Consider the following 18,619-nt stretch of genomic DNA (forward strand, 5'->3'; position numbering starts at 1 on the left):
AACTAGATACAATGTTTCTAAACCTGTCAACTTCTAAGGTGGCATTTTAAAACTCTATTTAATAAAACAAATTATTCCTAAGGAAGAGCACCTCCTTATGTCTTATTTGGCTTTTAAATTTCTGTTGACAGTGACTGTCGACTTGCAGCATCATCAGCCCTCTCTAAGATTGTTTGCATGGTGTACAGCTGCTCAACAGGACAGAGCTGCAATGGCTAGAAGGAGGCTCTGTTGTTGCTGTCAAGAGAAGGAGTACCTTATACACCTTATGTCAGGAGTTGCTAACAGTAACAGGCAACCAGAGTTACTGGACAGCATGTTTTGGGTCCCCTTGCAGACTAGCATGCCAGCACCTGCTGGCTGGCCAGTCCCTCAGTCATCTCTGCAGACAAGGGTGCCAGGGCCTAAGTCCCCATCCCTGCTCTACCATGAACTCTTATGGTCTCTGTAGAAAAGAAGCAGAGTTTAAAGAGCAGCAGGGCAACCTCCTGTCACTGCTCTGCCTCTAGTTCACCACTGTGTGCCCTGGGACAGGCTGCTTCACCCAGTCAAAGGCTTAGTTTTGCATTGAGTCATCACTCAACAAATGCTTACTAAGTGCCTACTGTGCTGTGATGATAAACCAACGCCTGCTCTAGCTGGGCACTGTTCACGGCATTTCGTACATATCAGCTCATCTAGAACTCAAGCTTGACCAGGTCCATACTCTTATTGACGCCATTCTACAAACCAGAACTTGTTCTTTCTACTGAAGAGATAGCCCTGAATAAGACAACTGAGCTCTATGCTCTCAAGGGTTTACAGGGTAAAGGGTATCCATCTCTAAAAGAAGGATAATAAAAGCACTGACCTCCTAGAGCTACCTGAGGTTCACTTAAGACAATTCATTCAGGTTGCTACAATTTTGCATCTGGTGATCAGCAGACTGAGCTATTAATATATCATAAGATCAAGACAATAATAGTCCTTTTATCTTATAAAGGTTTTATGCAGATTAAAAGTGGCTACAGATGTGAAAGACGTCAATTATCACAAAAATGTGAATCATATCGCCATTGGGAAGCCATGGCTGCTATTCCCACTGGCAAAGGAAGAGCTGGCCAGAGGGGGCAGAGAGGGAGGGAGCGGAGGGAAAGGAAAGAGGAATGGATGGGAGGTTTCTTATCTTCACAGAGTCTCCACTGTTCTTGCTCCAAAGGTGGAGTTTGAGGTCAGCTCCCCATCCTTGTGGGGTAAGGTAGACTTGTTGCCAGCTCTCACTATAAGATGAGCCCCAATTCCCTCCCTGGGTGGGGAAGGCTTTGAGGCAGCAGCTACAGGGCCGTGAGCTGCTTTGGGAAGGAAGGGCTGGAATCCCTCCTCTACATACCCAGGGAGGCAGCACGAGGACCCCAGAAAAACCATTACAAAGGCACCATCACAGCAGAGGCAGGGGGTGCTCACCTCCCACTCACCTCTGTCATGTCTCCAAAGGGCAGAATTTCCAGGTCCTGGTTGAGGGAGCAGCAATGGAGCACCTGGAGGTACCTGCGAAGGACAGAGAACTGAAGGGACAGGTGGCCCAGCCACAGGCCCTGCAGCCTTTCCAAGTCAGGAAGGGAAAGGTCTCTCACTCCATGTTAAGAAATTTGGACTTGATCCAGCATTTAACAGTAAAGCATGGGAGGCTTTTTGCATTTCCTTCTCCCTTCATTTCTTTTAATCTGATATGTGCATTTAGTAAATATTTGAACAGAACAACATCAACAACAAAAGATATCATGAAAAGCAAGCCTCTCCCATCTTTGACTCTCAGTTGTTTACCTCGGAAACAGCCACTATTATAGTTTTTTACATATTCATTCAGAAATAATGTGGTCAAATATGTTCGTGTGCAGCATATATAGGTTTGTGTTGTTTTAATGGCACCATAATATTTCATTATATGGCTGCACCATAAATTATTTAACCACTGTCCCTGTGATGGACATTGGGGTTCTTTATAGTCTTTTGGTACTATTAACAATGTGTAATATGAACATTCTGGTATATGGGCCTTTGTGTTCATGGGTGATACTACCTATACATTAAACACCTAGCAGTGCTGAGTCTAAGAATTGGTGCATTTCTTTTGGACCAGATACTTGAAAACTGCCCTGTGGGGGGGGGGTGATGGGTATTGAAGAGGGCATCTTTTAGGATGAGCGCTGGGTGTTGTATGGAAACCAATTTGACAATAAATTTCATATATTTAAAAAAAACTGCCCTGTGAGCTATATCAGTCTGAAAGCAGAGCAATGACAAGATGAGAGTTGTGTTTGGGGATGGCTGCCCTGCAGGCAGGACACAAGGTGGAAAGAGCAGAAGACTGGAGACAAGGAGCCAAGGGCAGGGGCAGCGGGAACAATCCAAGCAAGAGATAGCAGGCAAGAACTGGCAGTGAGATGAAGAAGAAGAGAGAAATACAAGAGATATATAGGAGACAGAATTGTCCAATGTGAGTGACAAATTAGATGTGCAGCATCAAAAGACGAGGCGTCAGTCTTGCTGGGGTACACAGTTCACTGATGTCATTAAACCAAATTGGACAACTTGGGAAGAGAAGCAGGCAGGATGAGGGTTGGGCAAGCAGGGCGCTCATGAGCTGGTGTTGGACTCGACACTGAGGAGCCCACAGGACAGCCAGCTGGAGGTGACCAGTTCGTACACCTGTACATCCATCCCCCTCAACATTGCTACTGTGGGCAGATTATAAAATCAAGCAAATGGTCAAACGAGGCCAAGGTCCACCAGAGTTGGAAGCACAGCTATAGCATTCAGGGCTGTTTTGGTGAATAGACTTCACTCCTAACTTCCAAGTGCATGTCTGAAGCAGGTAAACCCCAGACCGGGAGATAGAGACCACAAAGGGCAAGGATGGTGGTGGTGGCTCACCAGTACTGGTTTCTTCTACATCCCACAACGTCATCACCCTATTTGCTTTACCTTTTGACTTAGAGGTGGGGAATTCATTAATACAAATGAAGTTTTAAAGTACCGTTGTTGGAGGGAGAGGGTTATTTTGACTCCTATAATATAATAGGTAAGCATGGAATTTCTGATAGCAACTGGGTTCAGATCCTGATTCTATCATATCCTCCACGGTCTGCGATTTTAGGCAAATCATTTAACCTCTTGAGGCCTCAACTGACTCATCTAGAAAATGATATGATAATAATCTTTCTTTCACAGTGAGGAGGAAATATGTTGATGCATAGAAGTGAGCACATAGCAAGTGTTGGCAGTTGTCAAATTACTATTCACAGCTGGGGATCCCTCCCCCAACCAGCCCCACGCACCTGTGTCCCTCCTGGGCCCTCCCAGAAGCTTACCGGGCCTTGTCGTACTGGCCTCCCATGAGGATGTTCTCCCTGACGCTAGCCCTGATGATCCAGGCCTGCTGGGGGACATAAGCCAGGCTTCCATGCACCCCTACTGAGCCCTCCAGCAAGTGCATCTGCAGCAAAGGGAGTCAGCCTCAGGACCGGGTGGAACAGGGGAGGACCCTGTCTGGCTCAGCAGCCACAGTGTCCAGTGACCCACCACCCCCTGGGACCCTCGGGGCTCTCCAATGTAAAGGGAATTTTAACATGGTCCTGCCAGGCCCACCAGTGAGTCTGAGGGAAGGTCCTGGGAATGTGGGACAGGAGCCAGAGCTAAACCAGGCCAGTTCCTGCTGTGACTAAATCCAAGGTCTGCCTTGAAGCCGCCCCATACTTTTTCTTATTTCTCCAGTCCCATTCTCTAGCAAGTGGTGCTTCCATGGTCTTCATGGTGAGATGGAATGTTCTAGGTCATCTCTGACCATCCCTGGATATCAACAGAATTATTTCTGATGTCATTAGATGGGATAATGTCATCCTGTGTAGATGGGAAAAAGTCCTTTTTGGGGGGACATCACGATGAAGTATTAAGTGGGAAAAGTCTCACAATCTCTGTAATTTAAAATAGTTCCACAAAATGTGTTTCTACATAAATGTGGCAAAAATGCAAATGCTATCAACTGTTGAATCTAGATGGTAGGTATATGGGTGTTTAGTGTCTTTCTGTTTTTCTGTTTGGTAAATTTAAAAGCCCTTTTAAAAAAGAGCTGGGGGGAGGGGTGTCTGGGTGGCTCAGTCAGTTAAATGTCTGACTCTTGATCTCAGCTCAAGTCATGATCTCACAGTTCGTGGGATCAAGACCTGAGTCAGGCTTGTGCTGGCAGCATGGAGCCTGCTTAGGATTCACTCGCTCCCTCTCTCTCTCTGCTCCTCCACCACTTGTGAATGCATTTTCTCTCTCAAAATAAATAAACTTAAAAAAAAGACTGTAACCCCCATCCCCACCACCCCAGCATAAGATATCATCATCCTGTGTTCCTTTCTCTTTATTAACCTGTGCTTCCTACTTCTGATTTGGAGCCAGGCTTTAATTAATTAGAACAAAACTTTAAAATGACATCTTTTGTCTCCCTTTATTAGATGGGAAGTGACTGGTTCATTTCAAGAGGAAACTGACAAACCACTGGCCACACAGAAAGGTGGCCTTGGATGGAGGCTGCAAGGAAATGTTGCCATTGTGAAAAGCGAAGCTCTGACATCAAGTGGACCTGGGTTTCAACCCTGGCTCCTCCCTCACCTGTGGTGTGACCTTGGGCCAGTCACCTCTCTGAACCTCATCTGCTCACCTATAAACTGGCCATAATGGCTGCCTTCCTCATGAGGTTATTTCCAAGTTAAAGGAGAAAATAGGAAGCTCTTAGCACAGGGCCTGGCATGAAAGTACTATTCAAACTATTTTTACTATTTTTTATTTAAGTACAATCTTATTTCCAAGAAGTTGGGGCAAGGCCATCACATGTGGAGCATGAACAGATGAGCTGTCAGGAGAGAGTTCCATGGACAATATGACCACATTCCAAGGAAGTGATGAGGTCGACTATAACATTTGGGAAAAGCTGAGGGAAGAGCTAGATAAAGGAAGAAACTGCGAGTCCTCCCAACAACCTGGAAGGAGGGCAAAGAAAGGAGGGGAGAGAGAGAGCAGCCCAGGGCTGGGTGCGGCTGGGGCTGAGCGGGGAAGTACTGAAGAGAACCCCCTTGGGGAGATGGCCATAAATTCACACCAGATGCCATGGCTGTTTTAAAGTGTTGTTCAGTGAAAAGTGTGCAATGTGATCTCAATTGTTTTAGAGCAACAGGTTAGGGCTTTTTGGAAACTGGAAGAAGGGTAGGCTGAGGCACATGTCTGCCTGGCTGCAGACTAAGCAGACTTCAAGAATATCTGCAGACTGGACTTGGAGGGTTTGGATCTCAGGGGCAGGGGCACCCATCAGGCATGTAAATTCCACTGCTGGAGTGTAAGTGTAAGACTGTCCTGTCCCATCCCATGAAGGAGGGCCTCCTCTCCCTTGCCCCTCCTTCCTTCTTCCTCCTCCTCCCTCCCTCCACATTGCTCTCCTGATGTCCTCTCACAAAGGACACCTGTCTCACTCTGAGTTTGGCTTCATGAGATGATTTTTATTATCATATTAAATTTTGGGACACCCTGTATCATCACCCTGAGAGCTGATTGATTACAAACAGGGTGGGGAAAGCACAGAGAACTGGTGAGGGCAGATCTCTGGGTGACCTAAGAGGCAGCACTCCTGGAGGGTGAGAAGGAGGCACATTTATAACACACCTCCCCCTCGGTGCATGCCCAACTGCTCTCAATTTATAAAAATTGCATTGGCTCAGATCCCATCAAGCAAGAAAGTGATGGTGAGGTGGACTGGGGGAACTCAAGCTTGGGAGTCCCTGGGCTGCCTGTGGATGGGCATGCATGCAGTCACAAGTCACTTACCTCCCCCAGGATGGCTGACAAAAGGCTGCTCTTGCCACTTCCAGTGTTGCCACAGACCCCCAACAAGGTCCCCTGCAAAGCCAAGGAGGAACATTGGGACAGCACACCCCTCCTACTCACCCAGGGTGGGTCTGTTGTTTGAACACAAAATGACAAATAGAAAACAAAATAACCACATCCACCCCAAGGCCTCTCAGACTAGCAAAGCTCAAAAGGGTAGGATGTCACAATCTCAAAGGAAGGAAGTCACATGCAAGTGACAGAGAGGAATTCATGGATAGGTGGTCCTATCAGGCAAGAAACCCAAATTCCAGATCTGTACCTTTCTGCTCTATTATCTTGGGCAAGTCATTTATCCTCTCTGTGCCTCAGTTTCTTCATGTATAAAATGGGCACAGAGAAGTCAGCCTCACAGAATTCATGCATACATACACTTATTCATTCATCCATCCATTAAATGGTATTTAAGTTTCTCCTAGGTACCAAGTAATGAATAAAAGAACTCTCATTCCATATTCTGATGGGGGAGGGGGAGATAAACCATGAAATAAATAAGCAAACAAACAAACAAATAATATCAGATGAAGATAAGTGATTTAAGTAAAATGAAATTTGCTGCTGTGACCGAAGCAAATTATAGATGGGTTGGCCAGCAAAGGCTTCTTAAGGCAGTTGTCATTGCAGCTGAGACCTGAATGACAAGAAAGAGCCAGACACAGGAAGATCTGGTGGTTCCAAACCATGGAACATCAGGGGCAAAGGTCGTGAGACAGGAAAAAGGTCTGCTGCCAAAGTGCTATGAGAGGGCTAGTGTAGCTGGTGTGGAAGGAATGAGTGGGAGAAGAGGTCAGAGATGTGGGTGGGGCCTCACCTAGTTTCACTTCCAGGAGGAAGGTACAGAGGCGAAATTTGGACAAGAAGGGAAGCTAGCCCTTGCAAATATTAGTCAGAGAAGAAACCAGATAAGGTGAGTTCACAGAGCAACCAAATGGAAAAGTGTAGGGTAGTTCCCAGCTCATACTAGCAACTTAATAAATGTTGGTCTCTTTCCCCTTCTCTCCCAGCATATAGCATAGTATTCTGGATCTTGTTATCAGAAAACAAATTGTAGATGATCAATTGGTTCCCACTAAAGCATGAAAGACTTCCTGTGCTTGCCCTCCAGGAATAATTGGTATTTAAAAGAGGGGTTTAGAGAGGGCAGTTTTTAGCCAAGGAAATGGTGGCAGGAAGCTCGGGCCTTAGGCCCCAAAAGTCTGGCAGCCGGCCTGCCTGCGTGGCCTCGATAAGGCTACCTTTGACACCACGAGGTTTAACTTGTGCAACTCTGGGGCTAGGCTGCCCTTTGTGTCCTCTGGCCTGAGGGCTCCTAGAGGTGGCTGAGCCCTGGTCACCCCCTCGGGAATGTGCCCCTTCTTCTCCAGCTCCAAGGCTCCATTGACAATCCCAGGGCAGGTGTCTCGCCATGACAAGGTGGCCTCCTCCAAAACCAGTGCATTGCTGGGGTCTTTCAATGGCTGGACATATAAAACAGGGCTCTCCAGGAGGAAAAATTTCTGTAGAGACAAAAGAAAAAAGGAAGGATGAATTCAGTTCTTTAGTCTAATAGGAATGTGTGCCCATTTTGCCGGCCTGCCTGTTGGTCTGGTTTATAAACTTCTAGTAAACGGTAAAAGTTTAAAGAACCACCACCAGTTAAGAGGAAGCTGGGCCCTACCTGTGAGAGTTCTAGATCAGGGTTTTCCAAATTTCAGACCACTGAGCCACTCTTTCATACCTGCAAACTGCCAGCACTCTTAGTTCTTTTCTGTTTCATTTTGGACGGGTGAGAACAGCTGTTGAATCATCATACAGATGTGCCATTTTTCTAATTAAATTTCATTTATAACTATTAAAAGTAAGAAGGTCTGCCCACATAGCACACTGTGGGAAACTGTTCAGGGCCATCCATTTCAAAGTGTGGCCATGAGCAGGTCACTTCTCCCTGTGTCTCCAGCTCCCTGACTGTGAAATATGAGTCGAACTACATGAATTCTAGCATTAAAAGAGGTGGGTGGGAAGTATAATCTTATTGCAGTCAAATTATATTCACACGTCTCTCCCTGGATATTTGCTTAGAAAGAGATGGAGAGAGATTTCTTGACATTTTGGACAATGGTTTTATCTCTAGGTAGTGGAGATTGAGCGGTTTTTATTCTCTGCAACTTTTGCATTGTCTGAATCTTTTACAATGAGTATTTTACAAAGACAAACAAAAAGCTATTTTCACAAGAAAAAAAGGTGGTCTCTTTTTATAATTGAACCTTAGGTATATTGAATTGGATTAATTATAACATTTGGGTTAAGACATACAGTCATCATTGGGAATTGCATGCACCTCTTTGTTAGTCAGCTGGGCACTTACTTGTTTAGGTATTTTTAATAACTTAATGAATATTCATAAGCAAATCCATAACTTTTACCTATCCATGGGGTTCTTCTTCATCTTATTCTCCTGCTTGGTGTGGACAAACCCTCTATGCCCTCCCCACCGGATAACCACTGTCCCAAATTTAGTGGTTTTCATTCCCTTGCTTACAAAAAAAATTGTTATTACATATATTGTAATTTTGTTAAATAAATTTTGAGTGATATACTGGCTTAATGAGTCAATATGACAACAACACATCTAGATATGAACAAATGCGAACAGAAACATGGGATCCTCTTACCCCCAAATGTTCTAAGTGTATTCTCAGTCTCTAATTTTGTTTATGCCATTCAGTGCTTTTCAGTTCTCAGTTTTTGTTGTTGTTGTTTTGTTTTGTTTTTTGTTTGTTTGTTTGTTTGTTTGTTTGTTTTTCACAAACAGCACAGAGAAAAAATGGTCTGGAGACCCCTACCACAGTGCCCACTGGGGCACCCTCTCTAGAGCCTCAGGATACAGGTCTCCACAGCTGCAGCAGCTGGCTCACCTCCTACCTGTGTCCACCTGCAAGGAGGGGTCCTCCCTGAGGGCTCACCGCTGTCTTCTCCCTGCCCTGGAAAGCTGGCATCCCGTATTTCAAAAGCCAAAGGGCATAGCAGGCTGGGAGGTGGGTTATAGCACCAGGGGGCACAAAGGAAGAAGGGATCATTCCTCCCCCTTCCAGCTTAGGGGTCTCAAAGTCAAATGCCTACATGGCCAGATAGAAAACTTCAGTGACTGAAGAAGGAATTGAAGATGCCCTGATGAGTGAAGGGACCTGGAGAGCTAGTGCCCATCCAAGGGGCAGCCCTATGCAACTCCAGCCCCTAAATGTCTCCAGGAGGAGCAGCCCAGGGTTCAAGAGCTTTGCCCTGACCCTCACCCTTTCTGCACCCTTCTCCCACCATAACTACACCCATCCTTGGCCAAAAACTCTGACCTCCAAGCTGTCTCTCCTGGCATTCTTTCCTCAAACATTCCTGCCCACCCTTCAGAGTCCAGACTGTAGCTTCTTCATTTCTGCCCACCCTACAAGTGAAAATGGGCATAAAGAGGAGGATGGGAGAGCCTAGCATGCCAGTAGGGAGAAGGCAGCAGGGGGCCCTGATCAGCAGCAGAGAAGTCAGGGTGTTGGGGTGGGGGTGGAGCTCCTGGGGCAGTAAAGGACTGTCTTGTCCTTACTCAGACAAGCCAAGTTCGTTCCAACCTCAGGGCTTTTGTACTTGCTGTTCCTGAAGCTGAGTCATCATTACTGAGAGCAAAAGTCACCTTAGCAGAGGGGCATTCCGGGGCCCAGCCCACCCAAAGTTGCCCCAGCCCTCCCTCACGTACTCTCTAGAACATCACACTGTTTTACTGGCATCATAGCTCTTCTGATGTTATCTCCTTTGACCATTAATTCACGTGCTAGTTGTCTTGTTTTAATACCAGATTGTAACTCCCTGAGAGCAGGGACCCTGTCAGTCACGCTAACCATAGTATTCTTAGTCTTAGTACTTGGCAGGTAGTAGGGGTTCAATAACTACTTTTTTGAATAAATGAATAAATGTGTGAGTCAATGATATAGGCTGGGAACTACATGCATTTAAATGAGATGACTAGGGGTGCCTGGGTGGTTCAACCAGCTGAGCGTCAGACTCTTGATTTCAACTCAGGTCATGATTTCGCGGTTCATGGGTTTGGGCCCCATGTGGGGCTCTGGGCTGACAGTGTGGAGCCTGCTTGGGATTCTCTCTCTCTCTCTCTCTCTCTCTCTCTCTCTCTCTCTCTCCCTGTCTCTCCCTCCCTCTCTCAAAATTAAAAATAAAATAAAATAAATGAGATGACTACAAAAAAGCTTTTTAAAATTAGTTTGGATGAGGGTTTTTAAACTCAGATGCTGTAGGTGCAAGACCAACTATGTAAAGAAGTCACATAGACCATTGCTAAGATGATAAATAGTAGGAAAAACAGCCCCAGTGTTGGAGATACAATAGGACACAGTGGAGGCTGTGGCAAACTGTATCTGAGGGCCTCATCTCAATAGGGCAGCTATCACTTCAGCTCCAGCCATTTGTGGCCACAGGAGAGTGTGGGTCTGGTGTTCCCAGATCTTCTGATTGTTCAGGGGAATCCAGAAATCTGATTTTTACATAAAATTTCCAGTTTTTAAATGCAAACAACAAATATGATTTTTTTTAACCAAAACCATCAGGGTAACCCTATACAAAACTGGACAGGGTCTGCAGACCTCCTGTCTGAGACCTGGTTTGTGTATACTATCCTAAGATCTCCCCGGAGCCTGATTCATCAGTCTCCCCAGCCCCCACACCAGCCTCCGTACGGGAGGTCACTGAGTTAGCCAATCCCTCTCCACTGACACTGGACTCTGCCTTGGCTTCGGGTCATGCTCAGGAGGAACATCGTGGTGACTGAAGGCAAATGAGCACCCAAGCAGAGAGCCGTGCAAACAGTCCTCTGACAACTCACCTTGAATCTCTCTGCTGCAGACTTGGAATTTGCGAGACCTTTTATTGCAAAGGACACAAAGAACACTGAGAACCGCATGGGATTCATGGTGGCTATCACTGTGAAGGCCTGTATGAAGAGGGGAGTAGGCGGTGAGCGTCACATCCCTGTTCTGCTCTCTCTGCTCCCTAAAGCCTCATCCCTGAGCCAGAAACCACAGAGCCAGACGCTACAGCTTCTGACAGGCAGATCCTTCACTTGGCAGGGGCCAAGCCAGTATTTTGGGGATACTGGAAAAAGTGGAGAAGGAGCACTCATCTTAAGATCTCCATGTCTGTAGGCCTGGCTCCTGTGTAGCTTGGTACTGGGTGATTCTGCAAACTTTGGTCAGGTCCCCTCCCCCAACAAGCTCAGTGTTCTGATTGGCATAGTACCAAAATCATGAAGTGAGCACAGGAACAAAGTTGAGGAAACACTAAGAAAGTATATGTGAGTTTGTCTACTGTCAATGAGGTTTGATACTATTATTGCTATTACAATCATATTTATTCTTCCTTGCCTTAGATATTGTATTCTTCTCTAATATTCAAAATCTCCCTGCACTTCAAGCCTAATCCATGTCTCACTCTGTCCTGGAGACTTTTCCTGACTACAGCAGACCATCTTCAGCTCTCAGGATCCCAGAATGTGACCCCTAGTACCTTGGGGACCTTCCAATCTGTGCCCCACCTCTACTCCTTTCTTCATCCTTCACTGTGTGAGTGCAGTGTGGCCCTAAACTCCTGCTGAGAGTTTTCCTTATAAAAGCCCCTGCATCCACCCTCAGACCTTCAGGGGTGCTTCTCTGGTGTGCCTGGGCCAAGTAGGGGTGCCTGCTGTCTGGAGCACAAATAAGTCCTAGGCTGCAGACTCTCAAATGCTCCCTATCTTGTTTTGGATGCAGTGTCCTGCCCCAAGCCCCATCTGGATTCCCACTCTCCCAAAGCAGCACCCTGACTTTTCTCCTCAGAGAACTGGGATTCCACCCCTAAAAGGCAACTGCTACTTTTCTGGGCCAGGGTCAGACCACAAAGACAAGGCAGAATAAGCTCTAGCTTTCCTTTTAAAGCATATTTTCAGGGCTCCATTTTGGATTTGAAGAAACTCCTTAATTTAGGATTCTCAAGGTATGTAAGCAGAATCATTGGGGCTTTTACAGCACCTTCCACCTCCATTGCATCCCCGGATGACTTTATCATCCCTCCCTCCCACAGTTGCTACTGAAGGTATGTCAGTTTCTCAGACAGGTTGAGATGGAAGAAAGTTTGGGCATCCTAAAAGTCTAGAAAGTCAAAATCAACACCAATTATCTATTTGCAAAACCTTCAGATCTTTGAAGGGCATGGTCTATGAAACAACACCCAAGAAAATTCCCCATCAGTGTGGGAGGAAAACAAAGCATCCCAAGCACTTACTAGTGAAATTGTGAGTTTCCTTTGTAAACACGTGTGAATGAGGAACATCACTGTTGTGGCCGCTGTAGGGGCTATATACAAGGCTGCAGTGGTCAAGCTCTGGATGACCCCAGACTTCTCCAATAGTTTCCTTTCCTTCCTTCTGAGGTCTGAGAGATTAAAAACCCAATGCACTGGAATTAACCATAACAACATTCTCTAGAGCTTTGAACAGCCCCCAGAGCATGAAAGAACTCCCCAAAAGGTGAGACGCTTGGCCCACCATGACATCCCAAGGCTCAGAATAGAAAACCAGATTTTCTGTACCTTTAATTATTTTTTCAAATGGTTTCTCCCATGCATACATTTTAATCAGCTTGATACAGGTGAGAACTTCACTGGTCACACAGATGCGCTGGTCACTGACCTCAGATGTGTGATTGTGTATCTTGACAATCTTTCTGTTCAGGAACACCTGCAGTCAGAATGCAGCAAGAGCTTCTTTCGACAAGGGCAGGAGAGTTCAGCCCAGCAGAAGTATGGCAACCAGGAGTATGCCCAAAGGTAAAATCCAGATGTGGATTGAATACCTGAGTTTGATTCTGCACTGTTTGAATCCATTGTGACTCTACAGATTCCAGGGCCCTGCTGAAGATTTTCCAATGGAAACCTCTCCATCGTGCCTGAGAGCACCTGCCTCCCACATCCTAGGGGTGTTTCTCTCCTGTGTCCCAAGCCAGACTGTGGCTAACTAAACAAATCCTTTGCCTTTGGAAACCCTAAACCTGCCAACAGTTACAATCACCTTTTGGTCAGAATATCTACACTGAGGGAGGAAAACACTTGATTTCAATAATTCAGAGCACACATAACACGAGTCACTTCCTGTTTTGCCCAATTTTATTTCAGCTCAATCTTTGTCAGCAAATTTGCTTCCCTTCCCCCATTATACTGTGCTCAGACAAATGTTCAATGCTATCCAGGCTAGTCCATTACCACATTCTAGGTAGAAGAGAAGGAACAAAAACCTTACATGGAGGATATCTACTAAGGAAAGTCTGTGAGGCAGATAAACCCTCCCAGAAGCCTACAAGATGGACTTGGCATGTCGTATTCACCTCTTATTTCTTTGGCCAACCTTGTGGTCAAAGAATGGTTTGAGGCAGAAATTGAAGCTGAAACTTAACCACAATGGAATGAATAGTCAGTAAGAGTCAATACTTCCCCTCAGGAGTACCCCAGCTTCCAGAGCCCTGGGAGTTCTGCGGGGATATCCAACATCAAATGGATGTCAAAGAAAGACATTACCTCCACTAGTAAAATCAGGAGGTAGAAAACAGTGGCGAAGAGCGTAGTGGGTCCAAGAATGAGGTAGGAGGTGACAGTGCAGGCAATCAGCAACGAGCAGACGAGACAGATCAGGGGGCCATAGTACACCCCTTCAAACAGGTAGTTTACATCGCTGGCGAAGAAGCCGATGGCCTGTAAGACAGCAAGCCCGTGAGCATAGGTATCACCATGCCAGGTGCTACACTGCCCATGCAAGGGGCTACACTGCCCGTGACAGCAAGGCTTGAGAGGCAAGGTGGTAAAGGCAGAAACACCAATCTCCCCTGTTACTTTCTGTGTAACCCTGGACCAGTAACTATACCACTCTGAGCCTTAGCCTCTTCACCTGTGAAGCTGGAATAATTATACCCACTTCATATGGTTGTTGTGAGAATGTCAATGAAATATAAAGGATCTGCACACATAGACTGTGCTCAATAAAAGTTATATTTTACCATACTATTGCTACTATTTCTAATATCCAGATTCCCCAGAGATTTGCTTCTAGTCTCCTAGCCTATTTTATTCATTCTAATAAACGAATTATTACTAATTCATTATGAATTATTATGAATCATTACTAATAATAATAATGGCTGAATTTTTTTTAACGTTTATTTATTTTTGAGACAGAGAGAGGCAGAGCATGAATGGGGGAGGGTCAGAGAGAGGGAGTCACAGAATCCGAAACAGGCTCCAGGCTCCGAGCTGTCAGCACAGAGCCCGACGCGGGGCTCGAACTCACGGACCGCGAGATCATGACCTGAGACAAAGTCGGCCCCTCAATCGACTGAGCCACCCAGGTGCCCCAATGGCTGAATTTTTTAAGGCAGGAACTAATTCTTTTTATCTTCTTTTTTTATTTTTTGCTATAGAATCTTCTGTCCACTTCCCTGCTCCCCAATATATACTGCCCAGTCCAGCTGTAACATAAAAGCTGACATTCCAAATCAAGAAATATCTAAGGACCCAAATCATGAATCACTTTCAGAATGAGCAATCTGAATGTCTTAAAATGTGATTTCCTTTTAACTTTAAACTGATCTCCTTCCAGTTCCCAGGATGTGCCCCAGGCTGAATCTTTAAAAAAAGATGAAAGTGTATGAGAAGCATAGCCCCTAGTATAGCCACTTTAGAAAGGAGTTTCACAGTATCTTTTAAAGTTAATAATTGCACAAACCCCATGACTTGGCTATTTTATTTCTCTGTTGAGAAACACTTGCATGTGCTAGAGGAAACGCACACAAGAATATCCAATACAGCTGTGCTTATAGCAGCAAAACCCTGGACACACCTTAAATGTCCATTGGTGGGGAAAAGCTAAAGCATCCACTCAAGGTGTATCAGATAATATTGGGTCTTGGAGCAAACTGGTCAGAGTTTATGTCCCAGATCTGTCATTTACTAGCTGTGGAGCCAAAGACACATTACCCAGTCTCTCTAAGCCTTGTTGCCTATCAGTAAAATGGGGATAATAATACAACCTACTCCATAGCATTGATGTGACAACTGATGAGATAGTGCATATAAAACACTTAATTTTGGCATATTGAAAATGCTATATTAATGCTATATTAAATCATTACCTTGTATACCTTGGACTAATACAATGTTATGTGTCAGTTGTATCTCAATAAAAATGGGAAAAAAAGAAAGTGCCACAATTCTAAGTAAGCATCACTGAAAGAGAATGAGGACGATCTATATGTGTGAACATGGAAAGCTAAGACATAATGAGGAGGGAAGAAAAGCTACAAAACAGCACAATGTAGTGTCCCTGACATAAAAGCTCACCCAAGGGGCACCTGGGTGCCTCAGTCCGTTAAGCATCTGACTCTTGATCTTGGCTCAGGTCATGATCTCACAGTTCGTGAGTTGGAGCCCTGCCTTGGGCTCTTCACTGACCGTATGGAACATGCTTGGGACTCTCTCTCCCTCTCTCTCTGCCCCTCCCCCACTCATGCACTCATTCTCTCTCTCTCTCTCTCTCTCTCTCTCAAAATAAATAAATGAACTTAAAAAAAAACTCACCCAAAAAATTGTATCATACATTTTCTATTGGTAAAACCAAGTGGCAGAACCCTGTGTAAAATATAGTATCCTTTATATAAAAAGGACACACACACACAGGGGCGCCTACATGGCTCAGTCAGTTGAACGCCCAACTCTTGATCTGGGCTCAGGTTTGTGAATTCAAGTCCCACATCAGGCTCTGTGCTGATGGTGCAGAGCCTGCTTGGAATTCTCCCCCTCTCTCTGCCCCTCCCCTGCTTGTGTAATCACGCTCTCTCTCACTCTCTCTCGCTCTCTCAAAATACATAAATAAATAAACTTAAAACACACACACCCAAGATACAGTATGTTTTCCATAGGTAACTTGCATGTGTACCTAAATGTACTTTAAAAAGTCTAGAAGGACACAAGCCAAATTGATAATGGTGGTCACCTCCAGGCATAAGGGAAGTGACGGGGCCCAGGGAGTCATCTATTCTATTTTGTGCCCAAGGAGAACATATGCAGGTGTTTTTAAAGTTATTTTTAAAGTAAAATTTATGGAAACAACTCTAGGATTCCTCAGGTGAGCAGCTACATCCATCTCCACTTCTGAGTGGGCTGTCTTATGTTCTGTGAGGCTGTTTGGGGAAATCGGCCTTGCACACAGCAGGTGCTCGGAACAGAGGCACATGGAAAAGGAAAGAGAGCTGGCCTCAGTGTGGAAGGTCTCCTTGGCAAGGCAGGTAGGTGCCCTGGTTCAGAGCCTGGACCCTGCAGCCAGGCTCTGCTGCTTACCAATCACGTGACCTTGCACAAGTTTCCTACTCCCTCCTTGCCTCAGTTTCTACCTCTGTGACAATGGGAACAATAACAGAAACTACCACATAAGAGTGTTGTCAGAGGACTGACTGAGCTAATGAGGTAAAGCCCTGGGGTCAACGTCTGGCTTAGTAGAAGTTAGCAATTACTATGATGAGTCTCCCAAGATCAGTAGGGAGAAGGGCTGCCATGGATTTCAACTCCAGTCAAATGCAGGACAACAAGGAGCCCCCATGCTCAAGGCCTAATAGAAATCAGTAATACAATCTAACACTTCTAAAACACTGTCCCCTTCCTACATGTACTAACTCATTTAATCCTATGAGACAACAATCCTGTAAGGCTGGTCTTATTATTATTCTACAGCTTCAGAGAGATGGCATGGAAACTTGCCTAAGGTTCCAAGACTAAAAAAATGGTGAAGAATAATGGTAACAATGATAACAAATACCTTATGTTTGCTATTGAGTTTAGAAAAAGATCCACCTGGCAGTGGTCAATTTAGCAGACATTGTTTTGGACATCTGTCCTGTGTAATTCAAACATTGGCATTTTGAGGGATAGAGCAGTGAATCTGAAAGGGTTTATGTCTTTGAAGGAGGCTCATATGGGGCAGCCAGATTTGTGCTTGGTGGGAGTAGACAGTGGGGTTTAGCAATTTTGTCGTGAAGGAGAGGACACCTTAATGGGGCTTTGAAGGATGAATGGGATTATAGAATGGCAGGGGTGATGTGAAAAACGTTGCCTGGAGGTAGAAATGCCTGGTGTGTTTGAGAACTGGAGGTTAAGCCAGGCCTGGCCAAAGGGAAGAAACCAACCTGGGGATGGAGGAGTGGAGACAAAAGTAGGTGAGGTTAGACAGTTGCTGATGCCAGATGGCAAAAGGAAGAAGTCAAAGAAGCACTGCCTGTTCCAAAAATTCAAATGTTTGTTCATTTTCCTTTTTTTTTTTTTTTTTTAAAGTTGGCTTCACACCCAGTGCGGAGCCCAACGTGGGGCTTGAACTCACGACCCTGAAATCAAGACCCGAGATCAAGAGTCAAACGCTTAACTGACGGAGCCACCCAGGTGTCCCATCAAATGTCTGTTTGAATATAAAAGCAATCCATGCTCCTCGAGGCAACCGGTAAGCAACTGAAAAATAGGGAACATGAAATTAATATGTAAAGTTCCAATACTCCCATGACTGAAGGTCATAAGTTGGAGCATCTTTTTCTAATTTCTGTCATTTGTTTGTTTGTTTGTTTGTAAGGAGAGCAAGAGCAGGGAACTGGTAACCAGGCAGCTCTAAGTACTCCTCTTTCACAGACAAGAATTAACACGCTGAGAGATAATCTACAATCGCTCCTCCCTTGATTTCCCTGAGCATGTCCCTCCCTTACCCTCCTCCCCAGGCTGGGTGAGGGGGTACACTTTCCAATGTGCTTAAACTGAGGATTGGTGTCTTTCTGTTCACTGCTGTATCCTCAGGGCCTAGAACAGAGTAGACCTCAGTAACTATGGGTTCAATAAATCTCTTTCAAGTCCTCTAAATGGAAGTGGCATCCCCCTGGGTTACCGTTGACCTGTTCTTGTCTCCAGAGGTAGTTCTTGGTGATTATCGACACTCATCCTAGGAATTATTTCTTTTCTCTTTATTCCTCATTTTCTAACTCCTTTTCCTCCCTCTCCCCGCCCCCAGAGCAGGGATGTCTGGAGGAAGGCTAGGCAAGCATGGCCTCCAGTATCCAGTCCCATACACTCACCTCTCCTGTGGTGACGTGTGTTAGAGACTTAAATTGCATTAGTTTCTGAAAGGCAAAGGAGAAAACAGCAGAACGAAACCTGATGCCTGTGCGCTGGTTGAAGACCCAGCAGGAACACAGACACAGGGACTTCATGCACTCAATGAGAAAGAGGGCAAAGCAGAGGCCTACTCCATAGGCAATACTCCCCGACTGCTTTTCAGAATATTCCAGGATCTTTGGTATAACCAGCATCTAGAAGGAAACAGGAGTTTGAATTACTCAGACTTCTCCATCCTTTCAGGCATAATAAACACGGGCTGTGTGTGAGGTCCTCAGGTCAAGACTGGGAGCTTATTAAATGACCCAAACTGTGGCACCTGGGTAGCTCAGTCAGTTAAGCATCTGACTTCGGTTCAGGCCATGATCTTGCAGTTCGTGAGTTTGAATCCTGCATTGGGCTCCTGTGCTGACAACTCAGAGCCTAGAGCCTGTTTCAGATTCTGGGTCTCCCTCTTTCTCTCTCTCTGCTCCTCTCCTGCTGTGCTCTCTTGGTATCTCTCTCTCTCTTTCTCTCTCAA

General features: G+C 45.4%; 1 protein-coding gene across 1 annotated transcript in view; it reads right to left on the reverse strand.

The window, feature by feature from the left end:
• The window catches only part of ABCC11 (ATP binding cassette subfamily C member 11), a 61,312-nt gene that overhangs the window by 31,136 nt on the left and 11,557 nt on the right, over positions 1 to 18,619 (reverse strand). The window contains exons 5-13 of the mRNA XM_078438554.1: positions 18,060 to 18,293; positions 13,480 to 13,653; positions 12,499 to 12,646; positions 12,193 to 12,341; positions 10,760 to 10,867; positions 7,140 to 7,400; positions 5,845 to 5,916; positions 3,351 to 3,475; positions 1,455 to 1,527 (exon numbers count right to left, since the gene is read on the reverse strand). Coding sequence (XP_078294680.1) covers positions 1,455 to 1,527; positions 3,351 to 3,475; positions 5,845 to 5,916; positions 7,140 to 7,400; positions 10,760 to 10,867; positions 12,193 to 12,341; positions 12,499 to 12,646; positions 13,480 to 13,653; positions 18,060 to 18,293 — 1,344 coding nt within the window. The remainder of the gene's footprint in view (positions 1 to 1,454; positions 1,528 to 3,350; positions 3,476 to 5,844; positions 5,917 to 7,139; positions 7,401 to 10,759; positions 10,868 to 12,192; positions 12,342 to 12,498; positions 12,647 to 13,479; positions 13,654 to 18,059; positions 18,294 to 18,619) is intronic.

This window comes from Panthera onca, chromosome E2 (genome assembly GCF_046562875.1).
Source record: "Panthera onca isolate mPanOnc1 chromosome E2, mPanOnc1 haplotype 2, whole genome shotgun sequence".
NCBI lineage: Eukaryota > Metazoa > Chordata > Mammalia > Carnivora > Felidae > Panthera > Panthera onca.